Source organism: Nerophis ophidion, unplaced genomic scaffold (assembly GCF_033978795.1).
Source record: "Nerophis ophidion isolate RoL-2023_Sa unplaced genomic scaffold, RoL_Noph_v1.0 HiC_scaffold_48, whole genome shotgun sequence".
NCBI classification, from domain to species: Eukaryota; Metazoa; Chordata; class Actinopteri; order Syngnathiformes; family Syngnathidae; genus Nerophis; species Nerophis ophidion.
Genome location: NW_026906970.1, coordinates 103,580 through 120,000, shown reverse-complemented (window position 1 = coordinate 120,000; position 16,421 = coordinate 103,580). Strand labels below are relative to the sequence as shown.

Below are 16,421 nucleotides of genomic sequence, written 5' to 3'. Positions count from 1 at the left end.
CGATTTGATGTCTTTTGCAATATATATTGACATTGTTTTATCGCCCAGCTCTATCGGCTTGTTTCCATTTTTTTCTATTTCTTTCTCTCTATGTGTCATGTATTGGTTTAGTTTAACGGCTCAGCCCTTTGGGGATTTTTTTCAGAAATAATATTTTTTTAATTGATCTTGTTCGATAATTATTGATATCGTTTCATCGCTCAGCCCTATTGGCCTTTTTCCTTTTTTATTCAATTTTTTTGTAATTATATATTTTTTTACATAAGTTAGGTTTCTCATACACTTATATTCATGCACTAAACATGTTTTACTATTTCTACACTAAATAAGTATTTATTATTCATACACTAAACAAGTATTTAATATTCATATATTAAACAGTTGTTTAATTAATACTTATACATTAAACATGTAAACGACAAATTTGAAGTCTTGGACACTAAATAAGGCACAATTGGAAATAATGAATTTCTTTGTGTGTGCAGTTGCAGCAGAAGTCCACAGGAGGGCGCACGTTCCCTCTTCAAAAGTCTGGTGCCCCCTCCCCCCACATAAGTTATGTGTCTAGTTTTATCGCCCAGCCCTATTGGCCATTTTCCTACTTTTTTAACATCAGTCATGTGTCTATCATTATATATATTGTATTGTTTTACAGCCCAGCCCTATGTATTTTTTTAAAATTGGTTTCGATTTGATGTCTTTTGCAATATTTATTGACATCGTTTAATCGCCCAACCGTATCGACTTTTTTCCATTTTTTTCTATTTTTTCTATCTATGTGTCATGCTATTAAATTGATATATCGGTGTCAGCCAGCGATCCTTGGTCCGCTTCCGATGGTGCGGAGGCTTGGAGGCGTGTGTGGACTAATGGAGGGGGTGTTTCCACCAGGCGTGTATGGAGGCCTATTTCATTCAGGGGAGGAGCCAGAAATGATGACGTAAGAAGCCCCGTGACCGCTTCAGGAAGCAGTACAGATTTGCCGGTGTTGTGCCGAATTCTGCACCCCAGCCGTAAAATGCACCCCCTGTCGGGAGCGCGCTTACGTCACTCGTTTGCGTCACCCGTCTCGAAAATTAGCTAAACTCGGCTAAAATCGCCTCTTTCGGCATAAAAATGTACATAACAAGGTGAATAATCCAAGTTGTCTTCACTGAAAATGCACCCCCACCATAACTCCATCTCTGGTATTTCGGGTACTTTTGGTAAAGTTATTTGTGAATGTTCAGTTTGAAAATTCTTCAAATCAAAACAACGATAGGTATCAGATGCATTCATTTATTAATGTATTCATCCATCCACCCATGAGCTTCTTACAGTTAAAGAAAATGTCATATTTTTAAAATACATGTATTGGATCCCGTCGAGTGAAGCAGCAAACATTCGTTCTCCTTGATGTCTCTAAAAAAGTACATATAGAGGCTTACTTTGGTGTATATATTCTTTAATACAATACTTCAATACATTTTCGGGACAGCAAATATTCCTATATTAAATGGTTATTGTTTCGCCTTATCTGAATGGTGGCGAAATCATTAAAGAATCACAATTAATCCATCCATCAATATATCCAAAGTAAACACAACTTGGATTATTTCACCTTGTTATGTACTTTTTTATGCCGAAAGAGGCGATGTACCCACCTGAATGACGACGAAATCATTAAAGGCAATGACGGCGAAATCATTGAAGAATCACAATTAATCCATCCATTAATATATCCAAAGTAAAGACAACTTGGATTATTCACCTTGTTATGTACATTTTTATGCCGAAAGAGGCGATTTTAGCCGAGTTTAGCTAATTTTCGAGACGGGTGACGCAAACGAGTGACGTAAGCGCGCTCCCGACAGGGGGTGCATTTTACGGCGGGGGTGCAGAATTCGGCACAACACCGGGAAATTCGACAAGTGATAAACCGCCCAAGCTCCATCGAAAATGTTGTCTTTTGAGTCTTGTGGTCAGTTGGGAATATGGAGAGAGAATAGAAACAGTTTTTTAAATGCCACTAGAATCAAAGAAGGATGACAAACTGAATCAAAACAACAAACTTGATGTCCATTTCATAAACATCAGATTACTGATTGTTGTTGGTAACGTCAACAAAACTTTGATAGCACAAAGGTTGGCGCGTTGGCCTTTTATTCTACAAGACGTGAGTTCCATTCTTGGCAACGTCAGTTCCCAATTGTGTTTATCAATGGAAAACAATACACTTATTAAAGTAAAGCTTTCCGTATTAATTATTTTTAAGCAGCTACCAGAAATCCATAGCTGGATAAGGGAGAGGTTTTGTAAAAAAAAAACACAAAAAAACGAATAGTCTAAAAGCAAAAATAGAAATGAACTAAATCTCCTCTGTTCTGTACATCATTGTCCAAGTGACATTATATTGTCATCTTCCTCTTTATGCCATTTCCTCAAGGTGACAGAAAAACATGATACAACCTGCCTATCATGTGATTCTACCATGTTGGCAAAATACAAACACACAATATATTGACATATATAACACATAAAACATGGAATTAGAAGTGAACAGTACCCATCCCTACCAGCAAGTGTTGTTGTACTGGAAACTAATTTACAAACACAACTTCATCACACACAATACTCCACTATGGAATTGTTCTTATATTAAAATGAGAAACAAATCCATCTTTGAACAGCAATGGTTTGAAAAAGGCATTTGGTCACTGATGCACTTATTGAGTTTTAAAAGTATTTTATTATTTGAAGATTTCATTAAGTACGACCTGCAAATAAAAAATATTACAAAGTTTAAAAAGGCTTTCATTCAAAATATTCTAGTTACTGCATCTTTTTTAATTCTTTACTATTTCTTCTTCTTATTTTCTCTGGAACAAAAAAGTACTCATAACTTAAAAGTTTCCATTCTTTCTAAGGCAAAAGAGTTAATCACAGAAAAAAAAGATGGAATTGACCACTTAAAATAATATGTTGGATGTTGTTTTGCAATTGAAGACAATATTTGTTCGTTCTGTGATTGGGAAACACAATAAACAGTTTATTTTAAGAATGTATGCAAAGTAAATCTCTGTGGGATGATGTACAATATTGGCTTTTGTCTGACACTCCAAACTTTGACTGATGCTGATGTTGTTTTGGGGATGTTGAAAAAGAAAAAAAAAAAACACATAAAAAATGTTTAAAACACAATACTGGATTTATTTGATGTATCCACAAATGTAAGTTTGTAAAAAAAAAAACATCCTTTCACATTTATATTGCATAAAGGTCTGGGGACATACAAATAAAACAATCACAACACAATCAAATACAGAGTAATAAATGAAGTGGTCCAGAAGATGTTTCAGATGTGAACCAGTACATATGTATATCATATAAAGGTGATAATCTATGGGATGATTAACAATTACAAATAAAATATGTAATACTTCAATATTTCATATGAATCTGAAATTGCATGACGAAATCTATCTATATATGTATATATATATATATATATATATGTGTGTGTGTGTGTGTGTGTATGTGTGCGCGTGTGTGTGTGTACATACACACAAAATGTTTTTTCCATGTAAAATAAGTCTCGTACTGTTACTCTCACCTTTTTACTCAAATTGTTCTTTCATTTTTTTTAAATAAAAGTACACATTATTGCATATTAAGGCATGTGCTAGACTTAAAATAGCACTAATATAAAATATCTAATCTATAAATGTAGAAGCACATTAAAAATATTGTTACTCAAACAACAATGTCACCAGAGGTGGGTAGTAACGCGTTACATTTACTTGAGTAACTTTTGGGATAAATTGTACTTCTACGAGTAGTTTTTATGCAACATACTTTTACTTCAGTATATTTATAGAGAAGAAACGCTACTTTTACTCCGTTCCATTTATCTACATTAAGCTCGCTACTCGCTACTTTTTTTTATGGATCTATTAATGTTTATTTTGTTTAATGACAGAGCTTCAAAGTAGGAACTACGCATGCCTGCGTTTCACCAATCACATGCAGTCACTGGTGAAGTTGGACCAATCAAACAGAGCCAGGCGGTCACATGACCGTGATACGTAAAACCCGACTTGAACGTGTTGACAAACTTATTGGGGTGTTACCATTTAGTGGTCAATTGTACGGATTATGTACTGTACTGTGCAATCTACTAATACAAGTTTCAATCAATCAATCAAAACTGTAAAGAAAAAAGACACGTTTTATTTCAACCGTACTTCCCGTCAAAAGCCTAAAGACTGATCGCACAGTTCCTGTCTTCACAATAAAAGCGCTGCTCCATCGCGCCTGCGTTAAAAAAATAAGAGTCTCCGAAAGCCAGCGCAAACAAGCTAGCAAGATAAGGAGATTGCCGCCAATGTATTTCTTGTAAAGTGTATAAAAACGAATATGGAAGCTGGACAAATAAGATGCCAAAAACCAACGACTTTCATGTGGTATTAGACAGGAAGGAGGAACTTTTTTTCTCCTCCATTTGAAAACGTGGACGTCTGATTCCAATCAATGCAAGTCATCAGAATCAGGTAATACACCAACTTATATTCTTGTCTTCATGAAAGATAGGAATCTATATGTTAAACATGCATGTATATTCATTAAAACACCTTCAACATGTCAACAAAAACGGCAAAATAAATAAATATAAATTATATACTGTATATATAAATGTGTATATATATACATATATACATATTACTTATATATATATATATAATATGTGTGTGTATGAATGTTATGTGTGTGTATGAATGTTATGTGTGTGTATAAATGTTATGTGTGTGTATGTATATGTATATATGAGGTAGATCACCTCGACTTGGTCATTTACTAAGTAATTGATAAACGTTGAAAAACTTATTGTGGTGTTACCATTTAGTGGTCAATTGTACAGAATATGTACTGTACTGTGCAATCTACTAATACAAGTTTCAATCAATCAATAAATCAATCAATCAATCAATCAATCAAATCAATGAATGCCTACTGAGCCTATGGTGCTGTTAAGTTATTGTGGCTCAATGTGCCATTTTTTAAATTTTATTTTAATGTACTATTATTTAATACATATTATTGTTTTAGTTGCTTAAGAGATATTCCTGGCTCTGAATTTGCTCATTGCTATTTTTATGTTTTTGTGCATTATTTGTTGCCGTAATCATTAAACAAACAGGTTACTCATCAGTTACTCAGTACTTGAGTAGTTTTTTCACAACATACTTTTTTACTTTTACTCAAGTAAATATTTGGGTGACTACTCCTTACTTTTACTTGAGTAATAAATCTTTAAAGTAACAGCACTCTTACTTGAGTACAATTTCTGGCTACTCTACCCACCTCTGAATGTCACACATGTTATATGTGCTGATGTTGTTAGAAAGTCAAAATGAAAGTCTGGACAGTTTATTTCAAATCCTGCAGTTTCATTTGCTGCTGCTGTTCTCACCAGCACACTTGTGTTTCTTACACTGGTACTTTGAAGACAATCTTTCACCACACACACTGCAACTCAACACTTTCTCTCCCGGGTGTCTTCTCATGTGTGCTACAAGGCTTGATCGTTCACCAAAGCTTCTGTTGCAGATTGAACAGGAATGTGATTTTTCACCAGTGTGTGTTCTCTTGTGTTCTTTCACATCTGTACTTTGTGTAAATCCTTTACCACAGGTTGAACAGGAAAAAGCTTTTTCACCAGTGTGTGTTCTCATGTGTTCTTTCACATCTGTACTTTGTGTAAATCCTTTACCACAGGTTGAACAGGAAAAAGGTTTTTCACCAGTGTGTGTTCTCATGTGTGATTTCAAATGTTGACTTTGTGTAAAACCTTTACCACAGATTGAACAAGAGAAAGGTTTTTCTCCAGTGTGTGTTCTCATGTGTTTTACCAAACTTGAACTTTGTGCAAAACCTTTACCACAGAGTGAACAGATAAAAGTTTTTTCTCCAGTGTGTGTTCTCATGTGTGATTTTAGACGACAATGGTATTTAAAAGTTTTGTGAGAGTGAGAAGATGTGAAGTGAGTGTTGTCAGTGTGACATGTCTTATCATCTTTAGAGTCTTCATCATCAGTGTCAGGAGAGTGTGACGTTGTGTCCTCACTATCTGATAGTGGAGCTAAGAGCTTGTCTGCTTGTGATCCTCCACAGTGGTCTCCATCAGCTTCTGTTGTCATGTGTTGTGTTGAGCTGCTGCTTGGAGGCTCCCCCCCTCCCCTCTCCTCACTTTCACCTTTCACCTCATCATCTTCACTCTTCACAGGGACACCAGTCACTGGGAACTCCTCCAACCATTTAGGCTGACTGATGCCCTCTTCCTCCTCTTCCTCTCTAATGTGCGGTGGCTCTTGGTCCTCCTCGTCCTTTTTAATGTGCGGGGTCAGCAGGTTCTCTTGCTCCTTAAAGTGAGGGGTCAGTGGGTCCTCCTCTTCATTTTTGATGTGTAAGATCAGTGGGTCCTCCGCTTGCCCTTTAATGTGAAGGGTCAGTTTAACATTATGGGTCTGTGGCGTCTCGTCTTCCTCTTTAATGTGGGGGGGCTGTGGCTCCTCTCCTCCCTCTTTGCTGTGCTGGGAATGTGGTACCTCTTCTTCCTCACGTATGTGGGGGGACCGTGGTTCCTCCTGCTCACGGGTTAGAGGTTCTTCTTCGACGTCTGCGGAACAGGAGAAAACAAACATTGTTAAGAAAAGTCCAGCTTTGCTCAAATCAAACCAAATCAATTTTACTTATAAAGCACATTTAATATTTACCACAAAGTGCTGTACAATAGACAGGTTAAAAGATAACACAAGGGAAACTAACAAACACAACACAACACAAACAGAGCACAATAAAAAATAAATAAAACATAGAAACAGGTTCACAGCAGGTGCATAATGGGCTGCCATAGCAGGATGGAGATCACATAATGTTAAAGGCCATGGAATAAAAGTGTGTTTTTAAGAGTGATTTAAAAACAGGAAGAGAGGAGGCCTGTCTAACACTCAAAGTTAAGTTGTTCCAGAGCTTGCGAGTAGCAGCGGCGAAAGCTCTGTCACCTCTAAGCTTCAGCCTTGTGTCAGGGACCGTCAACAGCAGCTGACGTTACTGCTCCCCCTGATCTTAGGGATCGGGAGGGGTGGCAGCAAGGCCGAAAGAGGTCAGAGATATATGTTGGAGCGAGGTTGTTTAGACATTTGAAAACAAACAGTAGATAAGGGATTTCCCAGAATTATCCTAGTAAATGTCTTTAAAAACATCGGAATACGTCCCAATGCTATCGCGTTTTTTTTTTAACTTGTTTTTTTTTTTCTAGTCCGTCGCTAGCAATATCCTTTCATCCTCGCTCAAATTAATGGGGAAATTGTCGTTTTCTCGGTCCGAATAACTGTTTTTGTTGGAGGCTCCCATTAAAATCGATGTGAATATGTGAGGAGCCCCCACACTTGCGACGTCATCGTCTGAGACTTCCGGTAAAGGCAAGGCTTTTTCAGGAAGTACCAAAAGTGGCGAAATTTATCGTCGATTTTCTCTACTAAATCCTTTCAGCAAAAATATGGCAATATCGCGAAATGATCAAGTATGACACATAGAATGGACCTGCTATTACCGTTTCAATAAGAAAAGCTCATTTCAGTAGGGCTTTAAACAGGCAAGGTGGGAGGGCATCTGCAGGAGAACCAGAGGGCTTCAAATGACTAACCGTGTCTTTTAGAAAGGAAAAGGACACCGGCTCAAACTGATGGAAAATAGAAGAGAAGTGCAGAGGAAAAGAAAGGTCATAGGAAGGCTGAGATAAACTGGCTCTAGTTGACACAATTTTGTCAGTGAAAAAGTGGAGGCAACTTTCACAGAATTCAGAAGAAGCATCAAAACCAACAGATTTGGGAGCATCAATGACAATTTTAAAAGCCTACTGAAATGAGATGTTCTTATTTAAACGGGGATAGCAGGTCCGTTCTATTCGTCATACTTGATCATTTCACGATATTGCCATATTTTTGCTGAAAGGATTTTTTAGAGAACATCCACGATAAAGTTCGCCACTTTTAGTACTTCCTGAAAAAGCCTCGCCTTTACAGGAAGTCGCAGACGATGACGTCACATATTGATGGCTCCTCATGTATTCACATTGATATTAATCGGAGCCTCCCACAAAAACAGTTATTCGGACCGAGAAAACAACAATTTCCCCATTAATTTGAGCGAGGATGAAAGATTTGTGTTTGAGGATATTGATAGCGATGGACTAGAAAAAAAACGAGTTAAAAAAAGAAAATGCGATAGCATTGGGACATATTCCGATGTTTTTAAACAAATTTACGAGGATAATTCTGGGAAATCCCTTATCTTTCTATTGTGTTGCTAGTGTTTTAGTGAGTTTAATATTACCTGACAGTCGGAGGGGTGTGTCCACAGCCGGGTGTTGACGGCAGTGTCTCAGGGGAGTCGACGGCAGCTTTATGGATGGCACAAGCTCAGCTTTTATCCGGTAAGAACTGACTTTTTAACCACAATTTTCTCACCGAAACCTGCTGGTTGACATTTGGTCTGGATTCATGTACGCTTGAATGCACTGTGATCCATACTAAATTTTCACCTCCGGGAATTTTAAACAAGGAATCACCGTGTGTTTGTGTGGCTAAAGGCTAAAGCTTCCCAACTCCATCTTTCTACTGTGACTTCTCCAATATTGATTGAACAAATTGGAAAAGATTCAGCAACACAGATCTCCAAAATACTGTGTAATTATGCCGTTAAAGCAGACGACTTTTAGCTGTGTGTGTGTGCAGCGCTCATATTTCCTAACAGCCTGTGACGTCAAGCATACACGTCATCATTACGCGACGTTTTCAAGAAAAAACACCCGGGAAATTTTAAATTGCAATTTAATAAACTAAAGCGGCCGTCTTGGCATGTGTTGCAATGTTAATATTTCATCATTGATATATAAACTATCAGACTGCGTGGTGGCTAGTAGTGGCTTTCAATAGGCCTTTAAATGGTCTTGAACGGAGATCTGGGGTTGTTACAGTTAGAAGATATAATCTGAGATGGATATAGTATATTCATCACTGCTTTTACAGTCATCTGAAAGGAAAGCAGGCTTTCATTAAAAATGGCAAAGGCCACACACAGCCTGTCTTTTTTAAATTTTCTCTCTGCTATCCTACACCTACACCTGGCAGCACGAGTGACGTCATTCAACCATTAGAGCGGCGATACTTGAAAGGCACGATTGTCTCCAGTGTTCGTAAACAAATAGAGTTGAACCCAGAAACCAACTCTTCAGTATTCAGACATAAAGAGGCTGCAGAATTATCATCACGAAGAGTCGAAAAAATGGAGGAGAACAGAGCAGGAGACCAAGAATTAACCCTGCGAGAGCACAATTTAGCCGGACACTGAGAGGGAATATCAAACAGGATCGGCATATGATCAAAGAACACAGCGTCGCAAATGTCCAAATTAAAAACACACAAGCCATACGAGAGCACTAAATGTAGTGTATGCCAGTGTTCTTATGTGGAACCACACACAGACTGTACAAAGTTAAATAAATCAATTACATTCAGGAAGCTCCTGGAAAGCGACTCGTCTGGGCTTAGGTGTGAATATTAAAATCACCAGCAATAAGGACAAGATTATATTTGGGCAGGATTTCAGCCAAAATTTCAGAAAAGTCAGTTATAAAGTCTTCGTGGTACTTGGGTGGTCGATGGACGACGGCACACAGGACGACATCAGAAAGACCCAGTTCAAACATGCACAGTTCCAAGCTTGAAAAGGAGGATTGCAGGCGTATCAGACGACCTTTAAATTCATTTTTAAAAACCACTGCTAATCCTCCTCCTTTTCGACCAGACGACCGCGGAGAATAAACGTAGGAACACTCTGGAAGCAGAAGTTCATTAAGAGGGGCGGACTCACCGGCTCTCAGCCATGTTTCCGTCACACAGAATTGGTCAAGTCTGCGGGAAGTTCAGGATAATCGTTTTGTTTGTCAAAGATTTTGCGTTCACAAGACTGAACCTGGCAGGGGCCACCACGTCCAAGGCCGCAGCTATTCCAGGTGGGGCCCGACAGACAGCCCGCAGGTGGCGGGAATCCACCCCGCGCCTCCGGGGGCGGGGACAGCAGGAGCAACGGCGGCAAGCCTCATCCTCCAAACCAACGATATAGGAACAAGCCAGGAACCGATGGGATCCAGCGAGCGTGCAGGAGTAGACCATTCCTCCTTCGGGAAGCCATTGGAAGCCGGGCCAGGAGTGCCCTAAATTTCACCAGCTGGCCGCCACGTTTACTACGGCGCCGGAGACACTGCCGCTGGGGGAGAGGAACCAGGGGGCGGGAAAGGAAGGCAGGAATCCATGCAGGTGAAAAAGCTGACTGGGACGGTGAGAAGAGTCAGCTGTGATCCGACCCACACGCCTCCTGGTCCTGGAGGGATGGGAGCTTGCAGCCAATCACCTTCTCAGCAGCACATACGATGCGCTGCAGTCGATGCTTGTCCTGGACTGTGGCGCCGGGGAACCACACAGTGATGGAGGAGGTGAGGATGGACTCGATGATGGCTGAATAAAACTGCACCAGCATCTTGGTCGGCACCTTAAGTTACCTCAGCTGCCGCAGGAAGTACATCCTTTGTTGGGCCTTCTTCGTCATACACAAGCAGTGAGCTGACAGAGACGAAAATAGACGCAAACAACACAAAAACGAACAGAGCTGACAGCGAGACACAGCAGGCCAAAGCACATACTAGCGCCATCTTTGAAATACCCAAAACTCATTATTATATCAACGATCAGAGACAGAAACTCTTCATTTAACATAATGTCCTTGTTTGATGCTTCAAAACAGCTCAATTAACACAGAAAAAGGAAAAGTGAAATAATAGACGGACAGGGCTTTGCTGTTTGTAACACACACACACACACAGCAAAATGCGCTAACGTTAAAAGCTAATTAGCCTTCACCTCAAGCCAGGACTGCGAGCGAGCTGAGCTGCTGTTTGTTTCTAGAACGTCAAAGGGCTCATAGTGATGTTACTAGTACAAACCCTGTTTCCATATGAGTTGGGAAATTGTGTTAGATGTAAATATAAACGGAATACAATGATTTGCAAATCCTTTTCAACCCATATTCAATTGAATGCACTACAAAGACAACATATTTGATGTTCAAAGTCATAAACTTTATTTTTTTTTTTGCAAATAATAATTAACTTAGATTATCATGGCTGCAACACAAGCCAAAGTAGTTGGGAAAGGACATGTTCACCACTGTGTTACATCACCTTTTCTTTTAACAACACTCAATAAACATTTGGGAACTGAGGAAACTATTTGTTGAAGCTTTGAAAGTGGATAATTTTTTACCATTCTTGTTTTATGGAGAGCTTCAGTCGTTCAACAGTCCGGGGTCTCCACTGTCGTATTTTACGGTTCATAATGCGCCACACATTTTCCATGGGAGACAGGTCTGGACACTCTTTTTTTACGAAGCCACACTGTTGTAACACTTGTCTTGCTGAAATAAGCAGGAGCGTCCTTGATAACGTTGCTTGGATGACAACATATGGTGCTCCAAAACCTGTATGGACCTTTCAGCATTAATGGTGCCTTCACAGATGTGTAAGTTACCTATGCCTTGGGCACTAATGCACCCCCATACCATCACAGATGCTGCCTTTTGAACTTTGCGCCTACAACAATCCGAATGGTTATTTTCCTCTTTGCTCTGGAGGACACCACGTCCTCTGTTTCCAAATATAATTTGAAATGTAGTTACTGACAGTGGTTTTATGAAGTATTCCTGAGCCCATGTGGTGATATCCTTTACACACTGATGTCGCTTTTTGATGCAGTAACGCCTGAGGGGTCAAAAGTCCGTAATATCATCGCTTACGTGCAGTGATTTCTCCAGATTCTCTAAACGTTTTGATGATTTTACGGACCGTAGATGGCAAAATCCCTAAATTCCTTGCAGTAGGTCGTTGAGAAATGTTGTTCCAAAACTGTTCGACAATATGCATACAAATTGGTGACCCTCAGCCCATTGTTGTTTGTGAATTACTTAGCATTTCATGGAAGCTGCTTTTATACCCAACCATGGCACTGAACTGTTCCCAATTAGCCTGCACACCTGTGGGATGTTCCACATAAGTGTTTGATGAGCATTCCTCAACTTTATCAGTATTTATTGCCACCGTTCCCAACTTCTTTGCTTCTTTGTCACATGTTGCTGGCATCAAATTCTAAAGTTAATGATTTGCGAAAAAAAAAAAAAAAGGTTTATCAGTTTGAACATCAAATATGTTGTGTTTGTAGCATATTCAACTGAATATGGCTTGAAAATGATTTGCAAATCATTGTATTTCATTTATATTTACATCTAACACAATTTCCCAACTCATATGGAAACGGGGTTTGTAGTTGACTGGGAGGTGTTTACTATAATTTGGGGAGAGTCCGCTGGCTGATGCTTACCTGCTAAACACCTACCTGCTTATGACGACGGTGGAGCACTAACTCCTTGCACTGTGAATATGCACTGCTGATTGGCTGTTACTGCTCTGTCTGTAACCAATCAGATGGTTGTGTGGGTGGGACAATGCTGGGTGCTGTGTAGAGTACCGATGGAAACAGGCAGAACGAAGCGGCACAGCTTGTTAAGACTTTAGACTAATATGTTCGTGTGGAAACTCGTTCGGTACACCTCCGAACCGAACCGAAACCCCCATACCGAAACGGTTCAATACAAATACACGTATACACAAATACATCCCCAATCTTCACCACTAAACCTTTGAAATATGCTGACATATGTGCTGCTAAGGTAAATAAACAGTAGCCATATTGAATGTTTGCCTTCATTTGACCACGTGAGGTAAGGAGGATGGCCTCTAGGTCACATGGTTACACCCCAGCAATTACACTGTTGATGATTGATTTTTAAATGGTGGTGTTAAAAAGCAAGTTTATCTCCATCTTTAGTGATAAATGTGGCCCCCGGATGAACATGTGTCACAAACATTGTATTAGATGATATGTGGATGTTGTGCTTACTTGGACTGTGATGAAGCTGTGAGGACTCAGGTGGTTTGTCTTCATGCTCTTCAGTCTTCACAGAGACAACAGTCAGTGGAAACTTGCTGACATCAGCCTCCTCCTGCCCTACAGGAAAATCTCCCCTCTCTTCCTCTTTAAAATAGGGGGGCTGTGGATACTCCTTGTCCCCTTTAAAATGTGAGGGCTGTGGATACTCTAAAGTGAAACAGTCCCCCTGCAGATGAGGGAGACATTCTTCTTGGTGTCCAATCAGCTGACGGATGTCTACAGGACACAAACAAATCACATTTTAACTCCTACTTGCTATGAAATAATGTGCTGTGGCTATTGAAAATGTTATTAATCAAGTGTTCCACTGGGAACGTTTTCGATTAATCGAGTAACTGGATAAAACATAGTGTTGCTTGGTTAAAAACTAATTTAAGCAACTATAAGACACTTCACTTAATAATGAACGGTCAATTAGTCTGAGATGGTATGAGATCAAGATGTCATCTTTAGATCAGGCTTGGTTTTTCCACAATCACTGCCACGTTAAAAAGTTAAAGTACCAATGATTGTCACACACACACAAGGTGTGGGGAGATTATTCTCTGCATTTGGCCCATTACCCTTGATCAACCCTTGGGAGGTGAAGTGAGCAGTGAGCAGCAGCGGTGGCCGCGCCCAGGAATCTGTTTTATGGGGATTTAACCCCCAATTCCAAACCCAATTCCAACCCTTGATGCTGAGTGCCAAGCAGGAAAGTAATGGGTCCAATTTTTATAGTCTTTGGTATGACTCAGGTGGGGTTTGAAATCACAACCTACCCATCTCAGGGCAGACACTCTAACCACTAGAACACTGAGTAAGTGGATGTAGTAGGTGTTGTAGTAGGTTAATGGCTGCACCAATATGAAGGAAATAATAGCTTTGACACACATATATAACTTGTCAAACCTGCCAGCTAGCAGGCTAGGTTTACAGAGTCAGTCACCATGGTAACTGACTCTGACTTTGTCTTACCTTTCTTATTTTTCGAGGTAAAACTCTCGAGCTTTACATACTCAGGACTTTGCACTTAACCTGCTCTCTGGAATATTCCCCCGGTGACTGTGTGAGTTTTGTGTAAACATGTTGATACACATTGTTACAAACATCAACCTCTCATAAATATTGTGTGTCTGACACTGTCTCCTTCTTATCAACAATGTAAAACAATCAGTGCATCATCCTCACATGACAATTATTCTTCCTGTAGACAATCTATTTAAGAATAGTGTGAATAATGAAATATAAAGTTAGTAAAGATGTGAGAGTAAGAAGTAAACAAACCTGTTCTGTGTAACACAACTTGATGTTTTTCATGTTGTCGCTCCTTCTCCTCTTTTGTTGGACAAAGTTCCTCCTCGTACTCTGCTGTGGTTCTTTGGCACATTTTCACACAATCACAACACTTTACACTCACACTTGATCTCTACTTAGTGATGTGTTTTGATCACTTCCGCCTCTCTTTGTTAGCAGCTAACAAGCTAAGCTAACTAGCAGGCTAAGCTAGCTCGAGAAGCATCAAAGTGCGCTCAGACTAATATAACCGGATGCAAACAGTTATTAACGATGTTTACTCTATTTACTAGAGTGTAATAAAGGACATATATGTGTACATGGAGGCACAGATTAAGAACACTGAACTGTGACGACTGCAATAACGTCTTCACCGTCAGACGCCATCTTGCTTTGTCCTCGCCGTGTTTGGTTCGCGCGCAGTGTTGTCAGATCTCGCGAGAGAAACAAGTAACCAGCTCTTTTCCAAATCTCGCGAGAGGAATAAGTACAAACAGCTTTCCACCCCCGGTTTACTTCTTGTGAAAATAAAAGTAAACTTCTCCATTTCAAATCAACCAAAAAAAAAAACTAACAAAAAAACCTATTTCCATAAAAATATTTAAATATTTGAAAATGTTTTGAAACAACAGTAGCATCAGGAAAGAAAAACAAGAAACAAAATAGATATTACACTCATGGTATTCTTTTTGTCTTTGATGGTAATCGTTTTTATAATGTATTTTAGAATGTGGGAGGTTTTCATGTCCTTTTAAAATTTCCTTTGTCGTTATTTATATTATATCTAGCTATATATCTATATATCGATATATATATATAGGTATATATATATATATATATATATATATATATATATATATATATATATATATATATATATATATATATATATATATATATATATATATATATATATATATATTAGGGCTGGGCAACAATTTAAAATTGTAATCAAAGTTAATCGCACTATTTCTCCGATTAATCGCGATTAACTGCATTGTATACGCAAAGCCCAATAATGAATTCAAAAGTAGTGTGTAGTGCACCTTTATTGGAATATTCTCTCACATAAACAAAAGCGCCAAAACATTTGTTGTGCAAACACAATTTAAATCAGTCCTTGTTAAACAGTAGCAGTTAAATAGCATATTTTATGAAAATCAACTCAAAAAATTTAAATACAAACATTTAAGCTTATTGCCACTGCCAGGGTATTAAAGTTATCCTGTTTGATATGGAAAATAAATATAATCTACATACAAATCTCTGAGCCACAATCATAACATCTGAACAGGCAATTTCTGAGGTAACAGCAGAAACATTTTTTTTTATCAGAGTCTTATGTTTAAAAAAACTATATTACAGGTAGTGGGCTGTTTTAGGGAATGTTTGATCAAATTATCCGTAGTAGCAATATTAATAATGTTGGGTTTATTCTGCGTAGTGCACTTAAAATAATTATGACCATATCTAGGACTTGATATGATGGGAATTTTCCGATTGTTTGCTTGGTGCTTTGATAAACTGAACGCATCATATACATGGTACTATTTGTGATGTTATGAGCCAGGGAAAAAAAGAACTACCTTACCCAGCATGCAACAGGAGTGACGAGCATGCGCGGTAGCCCGGTATAGGTTGTGTGTCGCCATGACAGCATCTTGTATGTTGTGATATGCAGACTCTGAAAGCAAACGTTAAGAACTCAGCCAACACTCCTGGTCTGCATTATTCATAAATAGACAGACAACACATATACTCCGCTGCTTCACAGGCCGCTGGATGTAGCCGGCAAAGTATTCCCATGCTAGCTAGCCGGTCTAGCAAGCACGCCTCATTCAGTCCAAAACGGCCCGATCTATCCACATCCAGAATTGTCTGGCGGTCGTAAGTGATCCCGGAGTGACCACGCTGTAAGCCAGCCATGAAATTTGCAGAATTGTCCGGTATTTTTGCCAAATGTTCCATCTTTGCCAAGAGCCCATCGACGCCGAAGTACATCCGGGAGTTGCCATCTTGTTAAGAAAAGGCGTTAACAAAATAAAA

The 16,421-nt window shown here is 39.1% G+C and overlaps 2 protein-coding genes and 1 long non-coding RNA gene across 4 annotated transcripts in view; 1 reads left to right on the top strand and 2 right to left on the bottom strand.

Annotated features, from left to right (window-relative positions):
- Positions 1-16,421, top strand: part of LOC133546908 (gastrula zinc finger protein XlCGF57.1-like) — a 106,062-nt gene that overhangs the window by 18,596 nt on the left and 71,045 nt on the right. The window lies entirely within an intron of this gene.
- LOC133546907 (uncharacterized) lies at positions 1,265-1,812 on the bottom strand. The gene is made up of 2 exons (XR_009805284.1): positions 1,644-1,812; positions 1,265-1,401 (listed from the first exon to the last, which is right to left on the bottom strand). It is a non-coding gene; the product is annotated as an uncharacterized LOC133546907 (long non-coding RNA).
- LOC133546905 (oocyte zinc finger protein XlCOF8.4-like) lies at positions 3,050-14,768 on the bottom strand. Of its 2 annotated transcripts, XM_061892750.1 has the most exons (4): positions 14,367-14,768; positions 13,050-13,316; positions 6,585-6,655; positions 3,050-6,469 (listed from the first exon to the last, which is right to left on the bottom strand). In XM_061892750.1, exons 1-4 carry the CDS (start codon positions 14,467-14,469, stop codon positions 6,449-6,451), a joined length of 462 nt encoding a protein of 153 aa, XP_061748734.1. In that variant the 5' UTR covers positions 14,470-14,768; the 3' UTR covers positions 3,050-6,448. The 2 variants fall into 2 exon arrangements, with proteins under 2 accessions (XP_061748734.1, XP_061748733.1); XM_061892749.1 differs by having other exon boundaries at positions 3,050-6,655.

What these genes read in the sequence shown, in the direction of transcription:
- LOC133546905 (XM_061892749.1), bottom strand. Translation starts at nt 14,469, where the DNA reads ATGTGCCAAAGAACCACAGCAGAGTACGAGGAGGAACTTTGTCCAACA. An exon ending in AGTTGTGTTACACAGAACAG is followed by an intron (nt 13,317 to 14,366) that starts GTTTGTTTACTT and finishes TGTGTCCTGTAG; the next exon opens with ACATCCGTCAGCTGATTGGA. An exon ending in ACAGCTTCATCACAGTCCAA is followed by an intron (nt 6,656 to 13,049) that starts GTAAGCACAACA and finishes CCTGTTCCGCAG; the next exon opens with ACGTCGAAGAAGAACCTCTA.